Source organism: Phocoena sinus, chromosome 8 (genome assembly GCF_008692025.1).
Source record: "Phocoena sinus isolate mPhoSin1 chromosome 8, mPhoSin1.pri, whole genome shotgun sequence".
NCBI lineage: Eukaryota > Metazoa > Chordata > Mammalia > Artiodactyla > Phocoenidae > Phocoena > Phocoena sinus.
The window spans coordinates 60,139,769-60,158,060 of record NC_045770.1 but is presented as its reverse complement, the minus strand read 5'-3'; the positions used below and the strand labels follow the sequence as shown (position 1 = coordinate 60,158,060).

The window sequence follows — 18,292 nt, the reverse complement described above, 5'->3', positions numbered from 1 at the left end:
ACTGTGCTGGGTACCTCTCTGAATTTCTAACCTACCCAAGAGATCTGGGAGGTAGCTACTACCATCCCTTTTTTTTCTACAGGGTAAGAATCTGAAGCTCAGAAGTAAAGTGCTTTGCCCCCGGGCTACATGGTTATTAATAAGTGGCAGAGCTGGATTCTTAGTAGCAATAATAAATAACAGTAACTAATTCACTGAGAGCTCACTTTGCACCGGACAACGTGTGTTCAGTGCTCCACATGCATTATCTTACAACGGATGATGAGGCAGCTACCCATTCTTTTTCCCATTTTAGGAAAAGGATGCCTAGAAAGAAGTCAAGTAACTTGTCCAAGAGCCACACCTTGTAAACAGCAGAGACAGGATTCCTAGGTGTACTGGCCTGAAGCCCATTACAGCACACTATTAAGCCTTGAAAAGTAGTCAGCATAATTCCCAAAGGCCCCAAAGAATAGAGCGGTAAACGGAATTCAGCTTTGAGTGTGTGGTCAAGACTGTGGCCCTGACCTCCCCAAGCAGAGGGTTACCTTGTCCTGCAGGGCTGTGCCGAGCTCCTTCTCCAGATGGGTCTGCTTCTCCACCCACTCCCGAGTGGCCTTGCTGTGCTCTTCTGTCAGTTCATTGAGGGCTCCCTGTAGTTGCTGCAGGTGACTGGCAAACTCCCGCAGCTGAGACAGACAAGAGGGAACGCCCATCACCCAGGGTCAAAACTGCCAACACCACTGCTATCTGCCCCCTGAGCTCCAGGGCCTGGACAGCTCCCATTAGCCTTCCAACCTTCCTCAAACCAATCGCAACTATTCACGTCTCAGACTCGGGACTACAAACAAAACTTAGGGCCACCAGCCGGTCCCTGGCAGCAGCCGGTTACGGAATGAGGACATTCTCCTCAACCCTCTTTGGGGGAATTTTCCAGACCAATTCAAGCAAAGGGGCTTCCAGGTGGGGGCCAGAAACCTCAACACTCACCTTAAAGGAAAGGTCCCCATTCTCTTCAGAAAGCTGGTTAATTTTGCGATCCATCTGGCTCTTCTCTGTCTTCAGGTCCTGGCACTGCCTCAGAGTTTCGTGGAGCCGTATGGTGAGGCTGCAAGGGAGGGGAGCAGTGAGGAAAGAGCACATCTCCCCCGCCCCGGGAGTGCGAAGGACGGTAGGGAGCACTGTACCTCTCGTTCTTGCCACGGAGCTCCTCAAGCTCCCCGGGCTCCAGCGGACTAGCTGCCTGCTTCTCGTGCAGCAGAGCCAGGCGGTCGATGCGCTGCTGCATCACGGCTATCTGCGCGTCTGCCCAGAGGCGGGGAGGACAGAGGAGAGTTAGCACAGGACTAAGGGGAGGAGGGGGAGGAAGGAGGAGGCGTCCAATCCCGGGGAAAGGAAGGAGGGTGGCAAGGACAGAACCAGCTTCCAGGAGGTCAGCCTGACAGGCCCAGGGCTGAGCTCTAAGCATCGGGGCCAGCAGAGGCGACAACACGGAAGACAGAGGGGCCACGCCTCAGACAAGCCCAGCACTTCCCCGGATGAAAATCCCAAATGCTGCCCGTTAACACACATCTGCCAGCGGCCAGCCACCTACCCTTCTCTGTGAGGAGCTTGCGGTTCTCGGCCAACTCCAGCTCCAGCTCGTCTCGATTATTTCTCTCATCTGCAAGCTGCTTCTTCAGCCGCCTCATCTGGAATTGTGGGGTCTGCAGAATGTCACCCATGGGGGAGGCTGGAGAACCTGGGAGGAAGCTGAGGAAGGAGATGGTCCAGATGCCATGGTCAGAAATCGACGTGAGGGCTGAAGCTACCGACCACAGGCGGGGCTGGGGGAGCCCGGCCCTATGGTTGTGAGCACCGGCTGCGGGGCCCAAACACCTGGGGTCTGTCTGCAGTGCTACCTCGTGCCTTATGACATGACCCTGAGAAAGCTTTTCTTCTTCCTCCAAGCCTTAATTTCTCTATGCCCTCCCCCGCCCCCATCGCTGCAAAAGGAGTGCATTCCCTTTGCCTCTACAGAGCTGCACCAGGAGAACGGACTTTAGCACCGTCTCCAGGGAAGCAAGAAATTCCATAAACAAAGAACAGCCTTTGAGAGGCCTTCTGCCGAGGACAGATCCCAACCAATTCCCCCATTAGCACTGGGGCAGGGGAGGGCATCCCAGATCTACAAGATACTCCAAGCACTCTTGATGGCATAAGGGGCTGGTCAACAGCTTAGCCTCTAGGATGCAGGGATCTGAGGACTGGATGTTGAGGCCCCATCCCAGGAGAAGAGGCCCAGCACATACTTGTTCCCACTGGAAGAGGCGACTTTCTGTAGCTCTAGGAAGCGAACCTCCCTCTTGGCCTGGTGGCTGGGTGGGGAGAGCTCTTCAGAGATGGTGCTGGAACAGGGGGAAGGGACAGGAGCTAGAGGGGAAGGAGTAAACAAGCCAAAGAGAGGTTAGTAAGAGGGTGGACAGATTTGCATCTTTATGCAATTTGAGAACTCGCCTTAGTGGGAATGAATCCAGACACTTATAGGTAAGCTGCAGAGGGAGGCGCTTGGGCAGAACTTGAAGCCTGGTGTCTGGGTTACCCAGAGGTCAGTGCCCTAAGCCAAATCAAGCAAGGGGCTTCTGTTTCCACAGATCACCAGCACTCAAAGAGCACAGTGAAGTGACTGTGTCCCCCGTGCTCAGAGACTGGACCAAGTGCTCACGCTTTTCCCTCAAGCCAACCCTGAGCAGATCTCCTCTCAGCCCCAATGACCTCTCGAGTCAGAACCACCAGCCTCCTTGCTGAAGCCCTCCATTCTGAAATTGTGCACTGCCAGCATGACTTCTTTCTCAAAACCTCCTCTTGCCCTGGTTCCCACGGTGACCTTCACATGGCCCTCCTACTTCTAACACCGGGTCTCCGTCTCCCTCACCTGCTCCTCCCGCCTCCCTCTCCCACCTGCCCTCCAAGCCCCAGAGCTCTGATGGGGCCCGTGTGCTCTGCCCACAGTGCCCAAGGCTTCAATGGCCATCCATACACAGACTCGCAAGCCCACAGCCTGGCCCAGAGCCCTCTTCTGCATTCTAGACTCACATCTGCAACATCTCCACCTGAAGGGCTGACGAGGAACCTGAACACAAGGAACATCCAATTCAGTGGCGGGATGAACGTGCCTAGACCCACACCTTACACCCTGTTGCCGTCAGACGGCTCTTCCAAACAGGCAGCACTCCCACTCTTTCTGATGTACTTCCAGCAAGACACTTGGTAGATTCGATATCTCCCTGTTCTAGCACTTATTCCTTATCATACATTCTGGTTTATGTATCTGCCTTCCCACCTAGAACACGGGCATTATGTAGGAAAAACAATTTTCTAAGACTGTGTACTCCCAGCTTATAAACCTAGAGTAATGACTGTTTAAACTATAAAAAAACAAAAAAAAGAAGTGTGTGTGTGTGTGAGGGGAGCAGGGGCGGGTAATCAAGGAGAACCCACAGCAGACATGATCACTTATAAATGTTCTGCTTAGCTGCTGCCAGGCGCAAGAAGGAGCTCTGTGGGAACTGGGATGATGGCAAGATGGCCCAGAAATCAACTTACCCCCTTACACACGTTTCCTAAGCACCAACTCTGTGACTTGTGTTGGGGCAAATCCCCACTGCACTTCCTGACAACTCAGCATCCTAGCACTCCCCAGCTCAGAAAAGAGAGGATCCTTGGGAGTGATCCCAACTTACCTTTCTGTAAGAAGTTCTCTGAGTCCTCATTCAGGTTTAGCCCATCCTCATGGTCCAGCACAAATTTGAGAATGACAGCTAACTCAGCCTGGACCACAGAGAAAGAGCATCATTTAGGTGTTCGGGAGGCCCGAAGGGATGGAGGGCACCATCCTGGCCGTGCCAGCCCTAGGAGCCTGCTGGAGCCCATTCTTCCTCTCAGACCTGAAGACCCATGGTCCAGACAAGAACACTCCACCAGAGACATGGTCACCCTACTTGTCCCCAGCCCCTCTTCTCCCCTGAAGATGCACCCCGGGTGAGACAGAGGTCCAAACTGACTTCGCTCCTGACCATGAAAGGAGAATGGGCAAGCGAAGTAATGCCGTAGAGAGCTTTTATACATAACCCTGCTGGCCTCTTCCAGCTGGCCTCACTGTTGTTCTCTGTCTGAGTGAGAACTCCTCCAGGGCTCATCCAAAGCTTAGCCACCAGCAGGTATAATCTTGCCTTCTCTGTTTGAATTCCAAAGCTACAGAGTTTATGTGATTTTCCTGGCCATCTCTGTAGTTCCTTATTCCTTTAGAATTTGTTTCTACCAGGTCTATGATCAGCTTGGAGCAGAGAAAAGGTTAAAGAAAGGAAGGAGCCACCCATGCCTCCCACGCCACTACAACCCCCAACCCCAGAGACGAGCCATGAGCTAGGTGAGTACGAGATGGGATGACTCAACATTTCTACCACCACGTGAAAGGCCACAGCTCTCTGGACACTGCCCCACCAGTCACCTACATTACCCACTGTGGCATCCCAGCTGCTTCTGCTCTGGAAAATAAAGGACAGCTGCTCATATAGGAAGCAAGGAAAACATCAGGACCCATATGGCAGGTAGTTCCTGGAAACCAGGTCAATTCCCTCTCTAATGAAACAGATGCACCAACTCTTCACTTAGGGACCATGCAGAGCAGGGGAGAGGATGTAACCGCTCTGAGCTAGACTGTCATGGCGGACAAAGACATTCTCACTAATCCTTCCTACCAGAGGAAAAGAGGAAGAAATGGAGTGACAGTTTGTGTAAAACACACACACGTACATACGGGAACACATATACGGAGAAAGAATAATTTCTATGTATTATCCAAACAGTTCAGGTACAGGTACAGTTAAATTTACGTACATGAAAAGGACTTGGAAGTATATCCTTTAAAAGTTAGTAGTTATTGCTGAGAATGAGATTACTGGCAACTGTTATTTCCTTCTTTGTGCTTTTCAATATCTTCCCGACTTTCTATAATGAATGGCTATAACTACTATAACATAATTTTTAAAAAGAACAACATATGCTGTTTAAAGAAAAACAACTGGAATGAGGTAAAACACAGGCAAGACCTGCTGGGTGGGGTGGAGGCACAAGGGCTTACCTGAATCTTGTATTCAAATTGTTCCCAGTCCCTGGGACTTCTGGAGCTCATGGAGGAGTGGTATAAGAGCAGCATGGTCATCTACAAGCCAAACAGGAGGCAATCACTGAGCAGGGCTCTCTTCTCGGTCCCCAACCCCTGCCCCACTCTGGGGACTCTGAGCTATTCTGAGACCCTTCCAAACCTCCTAGAATTCAGCAGCCCCAGGCCGCTGCCCTTAACTGCATCAGGAATCACTTGATTGAGGACTCAGTGCTCACTGTGCAAAAAGCCAGGTGCCAGAATTCCTGCATAACTAAATTCCTGGACTCACGGAACTCTGGGTATGAAGCTTAAGGCATCATCTATAGGCCAGCACCCAGAAACAGAAGAGGGAATGAAGTGGACTGAGCTAAAAAGAAAAGTGTGACGACAGCTGGGTGAGGCCTGATTCCTGCCAGGTCTCCATTGAGGCCACAGTAATGATCTAGTCAACCTCTCTGTCATAAAGGTGGGCTCCTAAAATCCTTGGCTGAACCAGCCTCTGCCTCACTAGGTAGCTGCCTGGACCTACCGCCTACCCCCACGAGGCCCAGAAATAAAGCCCCACCACTTCTTCTGGGTTAAGAGAAGGCCCCTCTGCAGGCCCCTCTGGTGCCGCCCTCCCCCCAGACCAGTCTGGTATTCCACGGGTACCTTGGCAAGTTCCAGCTCTGATCCCTCCATCACCTTCTGCACTGACACCAGGCGTTCTGGAGAAGAGGGATGTTTTCGGTTTTCTGTAATGACAACAATGTAGAAAACAAGGTGAATTTCCTGGGGACCATCCCTGAGATCATCAGAACACCTCACAGTCAGAGGAGCAGAATGGCTGGTGGGACCAGGAGATGCAGGGCTCCTTATTCCTAGGTCCCCTCTCGCCCAACATACACGTTTCCACCTGAAGTTATTTCTATCCTGGATTGGTCCAAGGACTACAGTGATAGTTCAAGAAGAAAGGAGGCTGGAATTCACAGCAGCTCTGGGGCCTGACATTGCACTCACCTACCCACGCACCAACTCCCACTCAGCACCACAGAGGAGGAGCCCAGAGATTCCAGGTCACTCAAGAGTCTCATTCCAACTGCGGCTGCAGAGGAAGCCCGCCTACAGCTGAGTCAGACCAGGGCTGGGACACCTGGTTCTTATGCTGCCAGAGGGGCAGGGCTCAATTACTAACACCCTGCTTTATCTAAATCCATTATCACCTTTCTTATAATTCTCTTGAGCTGGGGATGGTAGATAGCTCCCGTGTCAAAGATGAGAACTCTGTCCACAGCTATATGAGGAAGGGGAATTGACAAGTGCTGTGCTAGAAGCTTTGCATGTGTTATTTTTTTAAAATTCATTCACTCATTCATTTATTTATTTGGCTGCACCGGGTCTTAGCTGCGGCATGCGGGATCTTCGTTGCGGCATGCGGGATCTAGTTCCCTGACCAGGGATCGAACCCAGGTCCCCTGCACTGGGAGCGCGGAGTCCTAACCACTGGACCACCAGGGAAGTCCCGCATGTGTTCTTATTTACTCTATCCATCAACCTTAAGAGCAATTACTATGATCTTCATTTTAAAGACAGGGAACCCATGTCCAGAAAGGTCACACAAACAGTAGAGTAGAAGGGCCAAGATTTCAACCTTAACCTGCCTATGCCCCTATACCTATCACCTAAGCAATTAATTCAATGTTATCAGGGGAAAATGTTTTTCTTGCAAGGGGAAGAGGGTAACATGGATCCTTCTGTCTCCTTGCAGTGGGAGGAATGGGAGCCCAAGGTAATGAGTCCCCAAAACCGACCCTCTGGCTCTACCTGGATCCCGAAATGGGCTCTGGGACTGCAGGGACACTCCTCCCCAACTGGTGCAGGCATCACCAGGCCCAGGGAAGCCACCCCAGTTGTACTCATCTTGGTGGTACAGAGTGGGCAGCCTCGAGCCTTTGCTCCCCCAGATACCCAGGACCTGGTTCTTCCAGGTGCAGATACCCAAGTCCCAGGAGCTGAGGAAGCAGCTCCTTCCCAGCTAGATAAGAAAGGTGCTTACTCTGCAGAAAACTGCACACAAATTCCAGTCTCTCTGGCACCGGCTGCTGCAGGATCTGCTGCCCTTCGTCAGTGCCATGGCTAGAAAAAGAGCAAGTATTAGCACCAGAGTACTTAGCAATCCTTCCCTCCTTGCTACTGCATTACATACCACCTTCCCATCCCTTCAGGCTGGATCTGTGCTGGATCTGGGGGAGAACCAGACCAGACATTGGAGGCAGGGGAGAAGATACCATGACACCATTTAGCCAGAAGGAACTGTGTCGTGGTTGAGAAGTGGGGACTTGAGGCATGAGGTCCTCCTGGAAAAGATGGCATTTGTGAATATCAAAAAGCTCTGTGGGAAGGGGGTCGAGAGGCGATGGAGGCAGCACAGATGACTGGCAAGCTAGGACTGACAGCCTTCAACGGCTCAAGTGTAAAATGTCAGGATGCCTGCGAATGTGGCTAGAGTACGAGTCTGAGAGGACTATGGAAAGGGAAAAACAGATCTAAAAACTGAAAGAACAGGAGGGAACGAGGCTCTGAAGTGACAGGGCAAAGTTCACCACACACTGAAGGCTGAGGTGGCCTCCAAGAGGCCAGGCCAAGAGACAATCACTCTCCATCTGTGGCCTTTGCGGTGCTTGTGTTTGTTTAAGTGGAAAGGCAAGCCAAGTGTGGAGAGCAATGAGGGCAGGGAGGCAGCAGGGGGCGCTCTCACACTGCCCTGGCCCCTTGACCCCGGCCCCTCAGGCTAAGTGCAGTTTCATTTTCGGAAGGGACTACCTTTACGTCCAGTTAGAAAGCTGACTTTTCTGTCTAGGCTACGGCTGAAGACACTGATTGAAAAGCCTCCTGTTCTTCAGAACCTGAATCTCTAAGTTTCAGTCAACTTTCTGGAGGGCAGGGCAGACTCTAGAATCCTCCAGTGCCAGACATCCTGCAGAGCACAAGAAGCATCCCAGGCAAGACCACGAGAGTAGCTCCCTCCAGCTCCCATGGGATTACAAAGGCTTCTTCCAAGTGAATCCCCCACAGGAAGCACTTTGGGTAGCTGGTCTGTGATTAGGGACACCTACAAAGTCTTTTATAGATGCTAATCTCCTCACAGACTCCTGAAAGAGCCATCTTCCCTACCCACCCACAATCTGGACTGTTGGACGCTCTTTGCCCTCAGCACAGAGTAGTAATTTACCTAAGTGTATTCCATTGGATAAAAATAAACAGGGTTCTTGAGCTAGATGTTTGAGAAATACTGGGTTAAACCAAACTGAACATTTTCTAAAGAAGGTATAAATACGCATTATTTCCTAAACCTATCTGACCACAAACCTCTTCTTTCCCCCACTGAGCCCCTGGGATAAGTACAGGTGCACGGAACATGCTTTGGAAAACACGAGTCCTGGGGAAATCCAGCTCATCCTTTAAGACGGCACTCAAGTCTCATCTCTGGCAGGAAGCCAAGCAGAACCACTGCTAGTCACGTCTCCCCTCTCCTTCTCAGGAATTCCTACAGTACTCACGGATACAGGTGCATCATTTATAACTGACCGCTCTTTGTGAGCTGAAAGCTAGGAACACAGCAGGTGCTGAGTACACATGGGCTGACTGACAGATGAGGAATACCTTTTACTGGGAAGAGCAGAGGTCAATGTCAGTAAGACAAACGTCAGAGCTTTAAGTTTTCTGGAAAAATGCTTCCACTAAACTTTGCTATGCAAGCCTCATAGATATCAAAGAAATGGGACAGCCTTTTTGCTTTAGGCTATTCACCACGCACAGGAAAACAGAAAGGGAAACTCATCAGAGGGGTGGAGCCCAAAGAATTCTCCCAGAGAGAAGGCCAAGTGGCTAAGGAACAAGCTTTTGTTCGATTCCCACAGCTTCTATCTGCCACCAACCCTGCCATCCTCCACTGCCTTCCCCTGAGAACTAGGTGTCTGGTTTCAGTGAGCAACAGCGGGAGCATCACAAATGCATCAGCCAGAACACGTTCACCAAGAACGTCTGTTTTCCCAAAGGAAGTTGGTCTGAATCATCCTGGATTTGAGATGGAAATCAGGGTTAACCTGGGATTTCAACAGCCCCTCCATCCAACACACACACACACATTCTCTCTCTCCCCCCCCACCCCTCCCCCCCCACATCTCTTCTAGTCTAAAGCTCAGGCAGCACCTTAGAAAACAACTTGGAAAATGGGCATCTTGAATTTTTGACCCTCCTTATGAAAATTTCCCACAGGGTCATAAACCTACAATGGCTACACCAAGGACATACATCCTCACCCCTGGACACATCTACTGCTCTTGTCATCAGGCCAAGGAAATTTATCTCCTCAAAAGCAAAAGCTCCTTGATCCATTCTTAAGTCCAAAAAAAGCATGCTGCACCCTACTGTGTGTTACAACAAGGCACATCATACCTGGCTGCCTCTCCTTTAGTGATGTTAACTTGTAGGTTAGGTATTGCCAGCCTAACAGTTTTACCGGCCATTGATGTTAGCTGTTGCCTAGATCTACTACTTTCATTAGGGTTTGCAAAATGATGATTTTCATTAGGAGTGGCAAAATGATGATTTTTTTTTTTTTGCGGTACGCGGGCCTCTCACTGCTGCGGCCTCTCCCGTTGCGGAGCACAGGCTCTGGACGCGCAGGCCCAGCGGCCATGGCTCACGGGCCCAGCTGCTCCGCGGCACGTGGGATCCTCCCAGACCGGGGCACGAACCCGCGTCCCCTGCATCGGCCGGTGGACTCTCAACCACTGCGCCACCAGGGAAGCCCCAAAATGATGATTTATAGGTAGTGCACAACTCCATCTATATAGTATCCTTGAAAAAAAATCTTAAGCTAATTAAGTTTAAGATCTAATTACCAGTTTATAGGCAACAAGGGGAAGAACAAGTTAAGTAGTACCATAAAGACACAATTAACAAAAGTCAGAATTTAGGAGATTCTACAGGATCAAAAAAAAAAGGAGTCGGGTATGGAGGTAGAAGTGAGTAGGAAACAAGACTGGGAGGGCCCCTGATGAAAGCTCTGAATACCAAGCTGCAGATTTTATATTTCAACCTCCTGGCAAGGAAGCGCCGCTGAGGTCCATCAGCTGTGGAGCATCACAATGAGAGCCCTGAGATCACAGGTACAGGAACACCCTGGAATAAGGACAGTTTAGAGAAGAACGAAGTCTCCAGGCCCTGGTATCCAGAATGAGGCAGAGGAAGGGACGTGAGAAATCTTCTAAAGGACACACTGAGAGGATGGCGACCAATTAGAAATCCGTGCCCAGGTGAAGGAGGAATTCAAGATGATGTTGAAATGGCCTGTCTGGGTAACCGGGAAATAAAACGGGAGTGTCCAGGAATTCCCTGGCGGTCCAGTGGTTAGCACTCGGCACTTTCACTGCCAGGGCCCGGATTCTATCCTTGGTCAGGGCACTAAGAACCCGCAAGCTATGCGGTGCGGCAGGAAAAAAAAAGAAAGAAAACGGTAGTGTCTGTACCAAAATAAGAATACAGTGACTTCTTTCACTAAGGTAGGTGGGCTGGTTAGAGCCACAGGGACTTCTAAGAAATCATACTGGACACCCCATTATCAATGTAAATCTCAAAAGATTAAAAAAAAAAACACTCTAGCAAACCCATCTGTCATGGGGCACTCAGCCCCACTAGACTTTGCTGATAAGAGAGTATCAACTACATTTTCATTCACTCATTTTCACCAACAAACATCAATTAAAACCTAATCACTGCACTGTGCTAAGCTAGGTATGGAGGACCCGAAGATGAATTAGACCCAGATCCTGCCTTTGACAAGCTCAGTTCTACCTTCTTTCCCTATCAATGAGCTGCTGCCTATGAACCTGCTTCACAGAGATGCTGAATCCCTGACACCAGTTCCTACCTGCTGTGTGTGAAACACAAACACCCTCAACACTTCAGATCTTGGTCTGAGGGACCTCCCATCTATTGTGCTTCCCTTTAAACAGGGAGGGTCGGTCCTCTCCACTGTCCCCCCAGTTCCTTATATCATGGCTGGCCCCTACTTTTGCCCATAGCACAAAGAAGTAAGAAGTTTGTCAGTTTTGCCCTTCATAATTGCTAAAAGTTGATACAGGAAAAAGGGTGAACCACATGAGCTTTAAAAAGATAAATGTACGTTACAGCTTGACCCATCTTTGCTGGGTTCCAGAAAGGTAAGGTATGAGGAGGAGGCCCCACTCCACTCATTTCCCAGATAACGGTGAAGTTCAAAGGAAATGTGCTAAAGACACAGATATAAAATTTAAAGGCCTAAACTAAAATCCTGGCTACATGACAAGCAGCTTATCTAATGCTAATCGACCTCACAAAGCAAGTTAATGAGGCAGGTGAAAACCCCGGGAATGCTATAATGGGTTAGAGAGGGGCATGTCTGTGCTGTGCTAACAAATTAGAGATTTTTAGGCGCTACTTACTTCCCTCAAGTTTAAAAGCTTCCCGTTTCTTCTTCCTGGGCCTACAGGTTGCAAAGAGGGCTTGTGAGATAAGGATGAGTCACGAAAAGAGGGCTGTAGAAGACTCCCATTGAGACAGAGGACGGAGCCCCGGAGCAGGCTCCCGGAACATTGTGAGAACACGGAGACTTGGAGGCTCTTCTGCGAAAGAGTGAAACCTCTCTCATAAAGATACACAATGACTAGAGAACGAGGTCAATGTGTTTTGCCTCTGGGGCCCACACTGGCCTAGACATCCCAGTCCTGCGGTGCTTTCTGGTCACAGCTGTCAACAAGGAAACAAATGCAGTCCCCACCCCAGCATGCAGCTTCACTTGAGAGACTGGAGAGGGATGTGGCACAAACTCACATGCTGTCAATGATCCTGAGGAAGACGCTGCAGTCCTGGAGCTGCAGCACGGCCTCCACGGGGTCAGCCACGTGCAGACTGTTCACCTGCGAGGCAAAGGGAAGAGCCTGGTGAAACCATCATAAGTGCAAGAAGCCCCGGGGAGGAGGGGGGCGGAGTTCCACTCCCTTCCCCAGGTGTTGACATTCTGTTTGTTCCAACTGCCTGTAGTTGTAACTAAAGGAATGAGAGAACATGTGATTCTAGGACTTTTAACTTCCAGCTCAACCACTAACAGCCACCTGAATGCCGCCATCAGAGTCCTTCCTTTGGTTTCAACTAAATAAGAGCTTAAATTCTCCCAGAATGTTCCAGCACTTGGGGTGTACTTTAAATATAATTAGGCATAAAATGGTTCTACAAGAATACTGATAGTTTCTAGAAGAAAATCGAACCACCACTGCCTCTGAAGAGAGGAACTTGATGGTTGGGAGTTGAGGTAGGAAAAAGGCTTTTTATACTCTAGCCCTTTGTATCTCTTGAATGGTTACATTATAAACCTTCGTAGCTCAAATTTTTACAGCTAAAATTTACAGAATGTTATAGCTCTTGAAATTTGAATTTTGCGTCTACTCAAAATTTACATTATATACTACATATATTTTATATACTCCCACACAGATAAAAAATCTTGTGATTGATGCATTTTAAAATTCTTTCCAGACATGAAACTTCAGCTGAGGCAGGGAGAAATGATGAGGCAACAAGAAGAAGAAGGGAGGAAGGGAAAGAAAAGCTAGGAACCCCAAAGAAAAACTTGTCAATATCCAATGGCCTCTCCCTTTCCTTGCCTTCAGGCAGACATTCACCTAAATCAGTCTTTCCCACTAGAAAGTTCACCAGCAGTCACATGCAAATGAAACAGGTACACAGATTATTCAACAAGCATATATGGCTGACTTCTACAGGAAAACCTCATAAATTCCACAGGTACCAAGTTCAGAAGCCCGGGCTGAAGTTCACCTTTGTAGTACCTTATTAAGAAGGAAGGGTCTGCTAAGTCAATCACACATGCAAGACTGAGGGAGAAGGGAGACTTATCCTGCTTTACAAGTTATTTTTTAAAACTTCAGCATAGTGGTTATGCACAAACGAGTAGATTCTATTTATAAATGTGCTCTTTATTTTTTTAATTGAAGTATAGCTGATTTACAATAACCTGTTAGTTTCATAGTGATTCAGTATTTTTGCAGATTATCCTCCATTATAGGTTATTATAAGGTAATGGGTATAATTCCCTGTGCTATACCGTATACCCTTGCTGCTTATCTATTTATGTGTAGTAGTTCTATATCTGTTAATCCCTTACCCCTAATGTGTCCCTCCCACTTAAATGTGCTTTTCAACAGGCACTGGGCTGGGGGCTCCCAGACAAGGATTTTTGAGTCCAGCTCCTCCACTAACTTGCCAGGAACCTTTGTTATCAACTTTGTTTCTTTCTGTGACTGTTTTCTCACTTGTCAAACTTATCTACCTTAAAAGACCAGTGTGTGTTCAAATGGGATTGTGAATGCAAGAACACATTACGAAATAAAAGTACTAAATGCAAAGCACTATTATGGTTATGAAGTAGATCCAGCAACACTTCTACTTCTTAACAGTTAAATTAGCTGACTGCACTGGAGGATCAAGAGGATTAAAAAAAAAAATCAGTGATTCAGCTACAGAAATGATAGTACTTATTTCCATTAAATAATTTTATATTAGAAAAACTTCTAGATAAATCTAAATTAAAATAGGTTGAGGGACTTGCCTGGTGGCACAGTGGTTAAGAATCTGCCTGCCAAAGCAGGGGACATGGGTTCGAGCCCTGGTCCAGGAAGATCCCACATGCTGCAGAGCAACTAAGCCTGGGAACCAGAACTACTGAGCCTGCACTCTAGACCTCGCAAGCCACAACTACTAAGCCCGCGTGCCACAACTACTGAAGCCCGTGCACCACAACAAGAGAAGCCACCGCAATGAGGAGCCCGTGCACCGCAAAGAAGAGTAGCCCCTGCTCGCTGCAACTAGAGAAAGCCTGCACACAGCAACGAAGACCCAATGTAGCCAAAAATAAATAAATTTACTAAAAAATTTTTTTTAAAAATAGGTTGAAAGTAAAAAAAATATTTAAGTGCAGAATATAAAATACGACCTTCTCACTGGACTCTTAAAGATAATAATTGATACCACCTTTGGGGGGGTGCTTAATCTAATTAGAAAAGGCCAGTGTAAATTTTCTAGGAAGACTGAATATTACAGGCCAAGGTCCCTTTCTACCTGCTGAAAATGAAGAGACTGCATGACTTAAGCATCCAAAAACCATCTTCTTTTAATATCTGCAATCTAGGTAAAACATTCAAGGGCTGTGAATGCTCGTTCGCTAACAAGATTGAAAAAAATCATACCAGTTAGCTGATTTAAAGTCACTTAAGGAATCTGGATTCATCTCATACCAATTAAGTAATAATCCAGCAATAGTTTCTTTCATGGATATAAAAATGTATTTTCTTCCTGTGCATTATTTTGCTCTCAAATGATAAATCATTTAAAAGTTGAATAAGTGAAGAAGCTCCTTTATCTCTAGTCAGGGTATAAAACGTGAGAGAGGACCAAGCTCACTGAATAAGTGCCTGTAAGGCTTTCCGGGTCATTTAAGGTGCCTGAATCTTTTTTTTTTTTTTAATAAATTTATTTATTTGTTTTTGGCTGTGTTGGGTCTTCGTTGCTGCACGTGGGCTTTCTCTAGCTGCAGCGAGTGGGGGATACTCTTCATTGCAGTGCATGGACCATTCATTGCAGTGGCTTCTCTTGTTGTGGGGCATGGGCTCTAGGGCAGGAACCCTCAATAGCTGCAGCTCACGGGCTCTAGAGCGCAGGCTCAGGAGTTGTGGCGCACGGGCTTAGTTGCTCCGCAGCACGTGGGATCTTCCCGGACCAGGGCTCAAACCTGTGTCCCCTGCATTGGCAGGCGGATTCTTAACAACTTCGCCACCAGGGAAGTCCCAAAGGTTGTTGAATCTTAAAGTTCCCTATATTCCCTATAACAATATACTCATTAAATTGCTGGGTACAGAATAATTTCAAGCCATACTTTAAGTTAAATAAAATATAAATTTATTTTTACATTAGAAAGTAAATTACTGAAAATTTGGAAAACAGAAAAACTCCACTCACTAGTATTTTAATACATGCACTTTCAGCACTTTTTTTTTTTTTTTTGCGGTACGCAGACCTCTCACTATTGTGGCCTCTCCTGTTGCAGAGCACAGGCTCTGGACACACAGGCTCAGCGGCCATGGCTCACGGGCCCAGCCGCTCCGCGCCATGTGGGATCTTCCTGGACCGGGGCACGAACCTGCGTCCCCTGCATCGGCAGGTGGACTCCCAACCACTGCGCCACCAGGGAAGCCCACTTTCAGCATTTTGATATATTTCTTTCTAGTCTTTTTTCCTAAGTCATTTTTTTAAAAAAATCACAGTTGTGATTGTCACACACGTGTGTTCTATGCCACTCTTCTGGCTACCAAGCATTATTCCATGTTGCTACAGTGTCATAAAACCCACTTTAGCTGCTTAACTTTTGTTTAAACTGAAAGATTATATCTAACTATATTTTAACATATTAATGCATGTTCATTGTGATTTTTGAGAAAAGTATACAAGTATCTGCTGTTAAATAAAACTAGTCCTGTCTGTTTTTCTCTGTAAAGGTAGTAGTCACTATAAAAACAAGCCTAGGACCAAAATAAATAAACTGATAAACTTAAAACAACGCGGCTAAACGATCCCCTAATATTCAGTTAATCTACTGAACTAGACACAGAGACACAACCCAACCAGCCTTCTCCTGGGGAAGAAGAGATAATGTTTCTAATACAGACATAAAACACTGAAATGTAAATATAAAACATAAATATAAAACAACCATTTTAAACTGTACAACTAAAGTTTGCATCTATTTCAGAAACTGAAGACTAAGGATGCACATTTTGTATGCTAAATACATACTTCCTGACTACAGATTTGACAGTGATTAAAGACCCTGTTTTATTAAACCCCTACCCTCCTTGGAAATTAAAAATTCATTTCCTTTAAGGATTCTATAATTCTTTCTTGAAGTTTGCTCTTTAATTGGCCCTGATTGGTCAATAGGGTGACTACTAAAATACCCTTTACCAAATAGCATGCCCAAGCAATATTTTATTTATTTATTTATTTATTTTTTGGCTGCTCTGTGCAGCATGTGGAATCTTAGTTCCCCAACCAGGGATCAAACCCGTGCTGCCGGCAGTAGAAGTCCAGAGTCTTAACCACTGCACTGCCAGGGAAGTCGCCCAGGCAATATTTTAATATTTAAGTGCTTTTTACAGACATTATCTTATTATCCTCACAATAATGATATATTATTTTATTTTTAGAATATATTTAAAAAATTTTTTTCTTTCCATTTTAAAAATGAGGTGCTGAGAGACTAAGTAACTTGTCTTGGGTCACACAGGCTAGAGCAATGATTCTAAGCTGGGCTGTCTGACTCTAAGGCCCATGCGTGTCATCGTTACACTCCGTGGCCTCTTCTGTTTCTCTGTAGTTCCCGATGCTCAGCATTATTTTTTCATTTGCCATTGTCTTGGGCAGAAGTATATGAAAAGACCTAGCAGAAGAATTTTGGTGAAGTAATCAAGAAGGCACCAAGAGGACAATGGAAGCTCACAGAAACGTGGTAAGGAGAGCCAGGAGAACCTTGCCCTGAGATTAAAGGCCTTTCAAGACCAAAGTCCCTACATGCCACTGAAATTCAGTGTCAACGCTTTTTCAGAAACATGCACAAGGAAATGCACAAGAAATGCGTTTCCATGCTGCTCTGCAGCCACCCTTCCCATGACCAAAAAGGAATAATATACCTCAGAGAAGCCTTTTCTAAGCTACACAAGTTGTGGATCACATGTCAGCAGCAACATCACTGAAAATAATAAAAGTTAAAAACTAAGGGGAAAGGCAAAAGAAAACTTATTTCCTTTGTCTGGAGAGGATAAGACTCTACATAGCCCTGACTCCTAGAAAACTCCTCTCTCACCTCTCCCAAGCCTCCTGGAAAAGTCTGGCATGCAAAGGAAAGGAAGACCACTCACCCAAGAGAGGAGTGCAGCTGCCCGGGTGGCATGGAGCGTCATCTTGCTGAGACCAGACAGTCACCCTGATGCACCTGGAACCCAAGAGAAGAGGCAGTACAGTTAATTATATCAGATATCCACGATGAAGGAAGAGGGGGGAAATGGTTTCACTTACCAGCTCTGAACACTTAAATAAGTCACTCTTCACTTGGCACTTAATCTACCAAGGGACCATGGGAGTTTTTAGAAAGCTCAGAGTACACATCAAAATTACTATAAAACTTACTGTGTCACAGCTGACAATAAAGAACCCTGCATTTAATTCAATGTCCAGAAGCTCTACACACAATCTCTCTGTCCCTTAGAAAATACAACATTCAAAGCTGGACTTCAACCCTACTCTTTGGGATGGTGGTGCCCTTAAAACATGGAACAAACATGGTTTTTCAGACACACCTAGGTGTGAATGTTGATTCCATGTGACCATGGTCTTGTGACCTTGGACAAGTAGCATAACTTTAGTCTCAGTTTCCTCATCTGCAAAATGGGACCTGCAAAAACCTCTCTGGGTTATGTGATGCTTCAAGATAAAGCAGATAAAGCAAACAGCACAGTGCCTGGCACACAGTACGTATTCAATAAATGATCACTGTTCTTAAGCAAAAAGGTTGATTTCTGGCTCTTTCTGCAGGTACCCAAAGTCTACCTAATAAACAATAACCAAGTCCTTGGGGGAAACCACTTCAAATTCTGGATTTTTATATCCCCCACAAAAATGTCAAAGACATATTTCAAATGGGAGACTGGATGAAGCCAAATCCAATTCTGGGGGAGATCCCATGGGACATTTAATGAAAGATTAGGTACTGGGTCCGGTATTCTTACCCCAATTTCCCTTCCCAGTGGGAATCAGCCATCTCCCTGCTAACCTGCTCAAGAGACCACAGACATGGTGACTAAATATTCCCCAACACCTCTTAGCATGCCCCCATAGTTCCCACAAATCTTCCTGGGAGTAATCAGCCCCACCACCTGCCTACTACTGCCACAGGTGTGCTAAGTTTGTCACTACTCCAGTAGAAGGAGGAACAAGAGTGGTAAGAGCCACATCACCTATAACTCTCCCCACATATCAGCATCTCCAAGGTGTGGGTTCTGTGGAACCAACATTTGCTAA

General features: G+C 46.9%; 1 protein-coding gene across 7 annotated transcripts in view; it reads right to left on the bottom strand.

Annotated features, from left to right (window-relative positions):
• Positions 1-18,292, bottom strand: part of NUMA1 (nuclear mitotic apparatus protein 1) — a 75,480-nt gene that overhangs the window by 13,842 nt on the left and 43,346 nt on the right. For all 7 annotated transcript variants that reach the window (XM_032639049.1, XM_032639047.1, XM_032639048.1 and 4 more), the window contains exons 2-12: positions 17,134-17,207; positions 11,981-12,066; positions 7,161-7,240; positions 5,777-5,859; positions 5,102-5,182; positions 3,702-3,789; positions 2,271-2,391; positions 1,574-1,731; positions 1,167-1,284; positions 970-1,087; positions 528-668 (exon numbers count right to left, since the gene is read on the bottom strand). In XM_032639049.1, coding sequence (XP_032494940.1) covers positions 528-668; positions 970-1,087; positions 1,167-1,284; positions 1,574-1,731; positions 2,271-2,391; positions 3,702-3,789; positions 5,102-5,182; positions 5,777-5,859; positions 7,161-7,240; positions 11,981-12,066; positions 17,134-17,175 — 1,116 coding nt within the window. In that variant the 5' untranslated portion in view covers positions 17,176-17,207. The remainder of the gene's footprint in view (positions 1-527; positions 669-969; positions 1,088-1,166; positions 1,285-1,573; positions 1,732-2,270; positions 2,392-3,701; positions 3,790-5,101; positions 5,183-5,776; positions 5,860-7,160; positions 7,241-11,980; positions 12,067-17,133; positions 17,208-18,292) is intronic.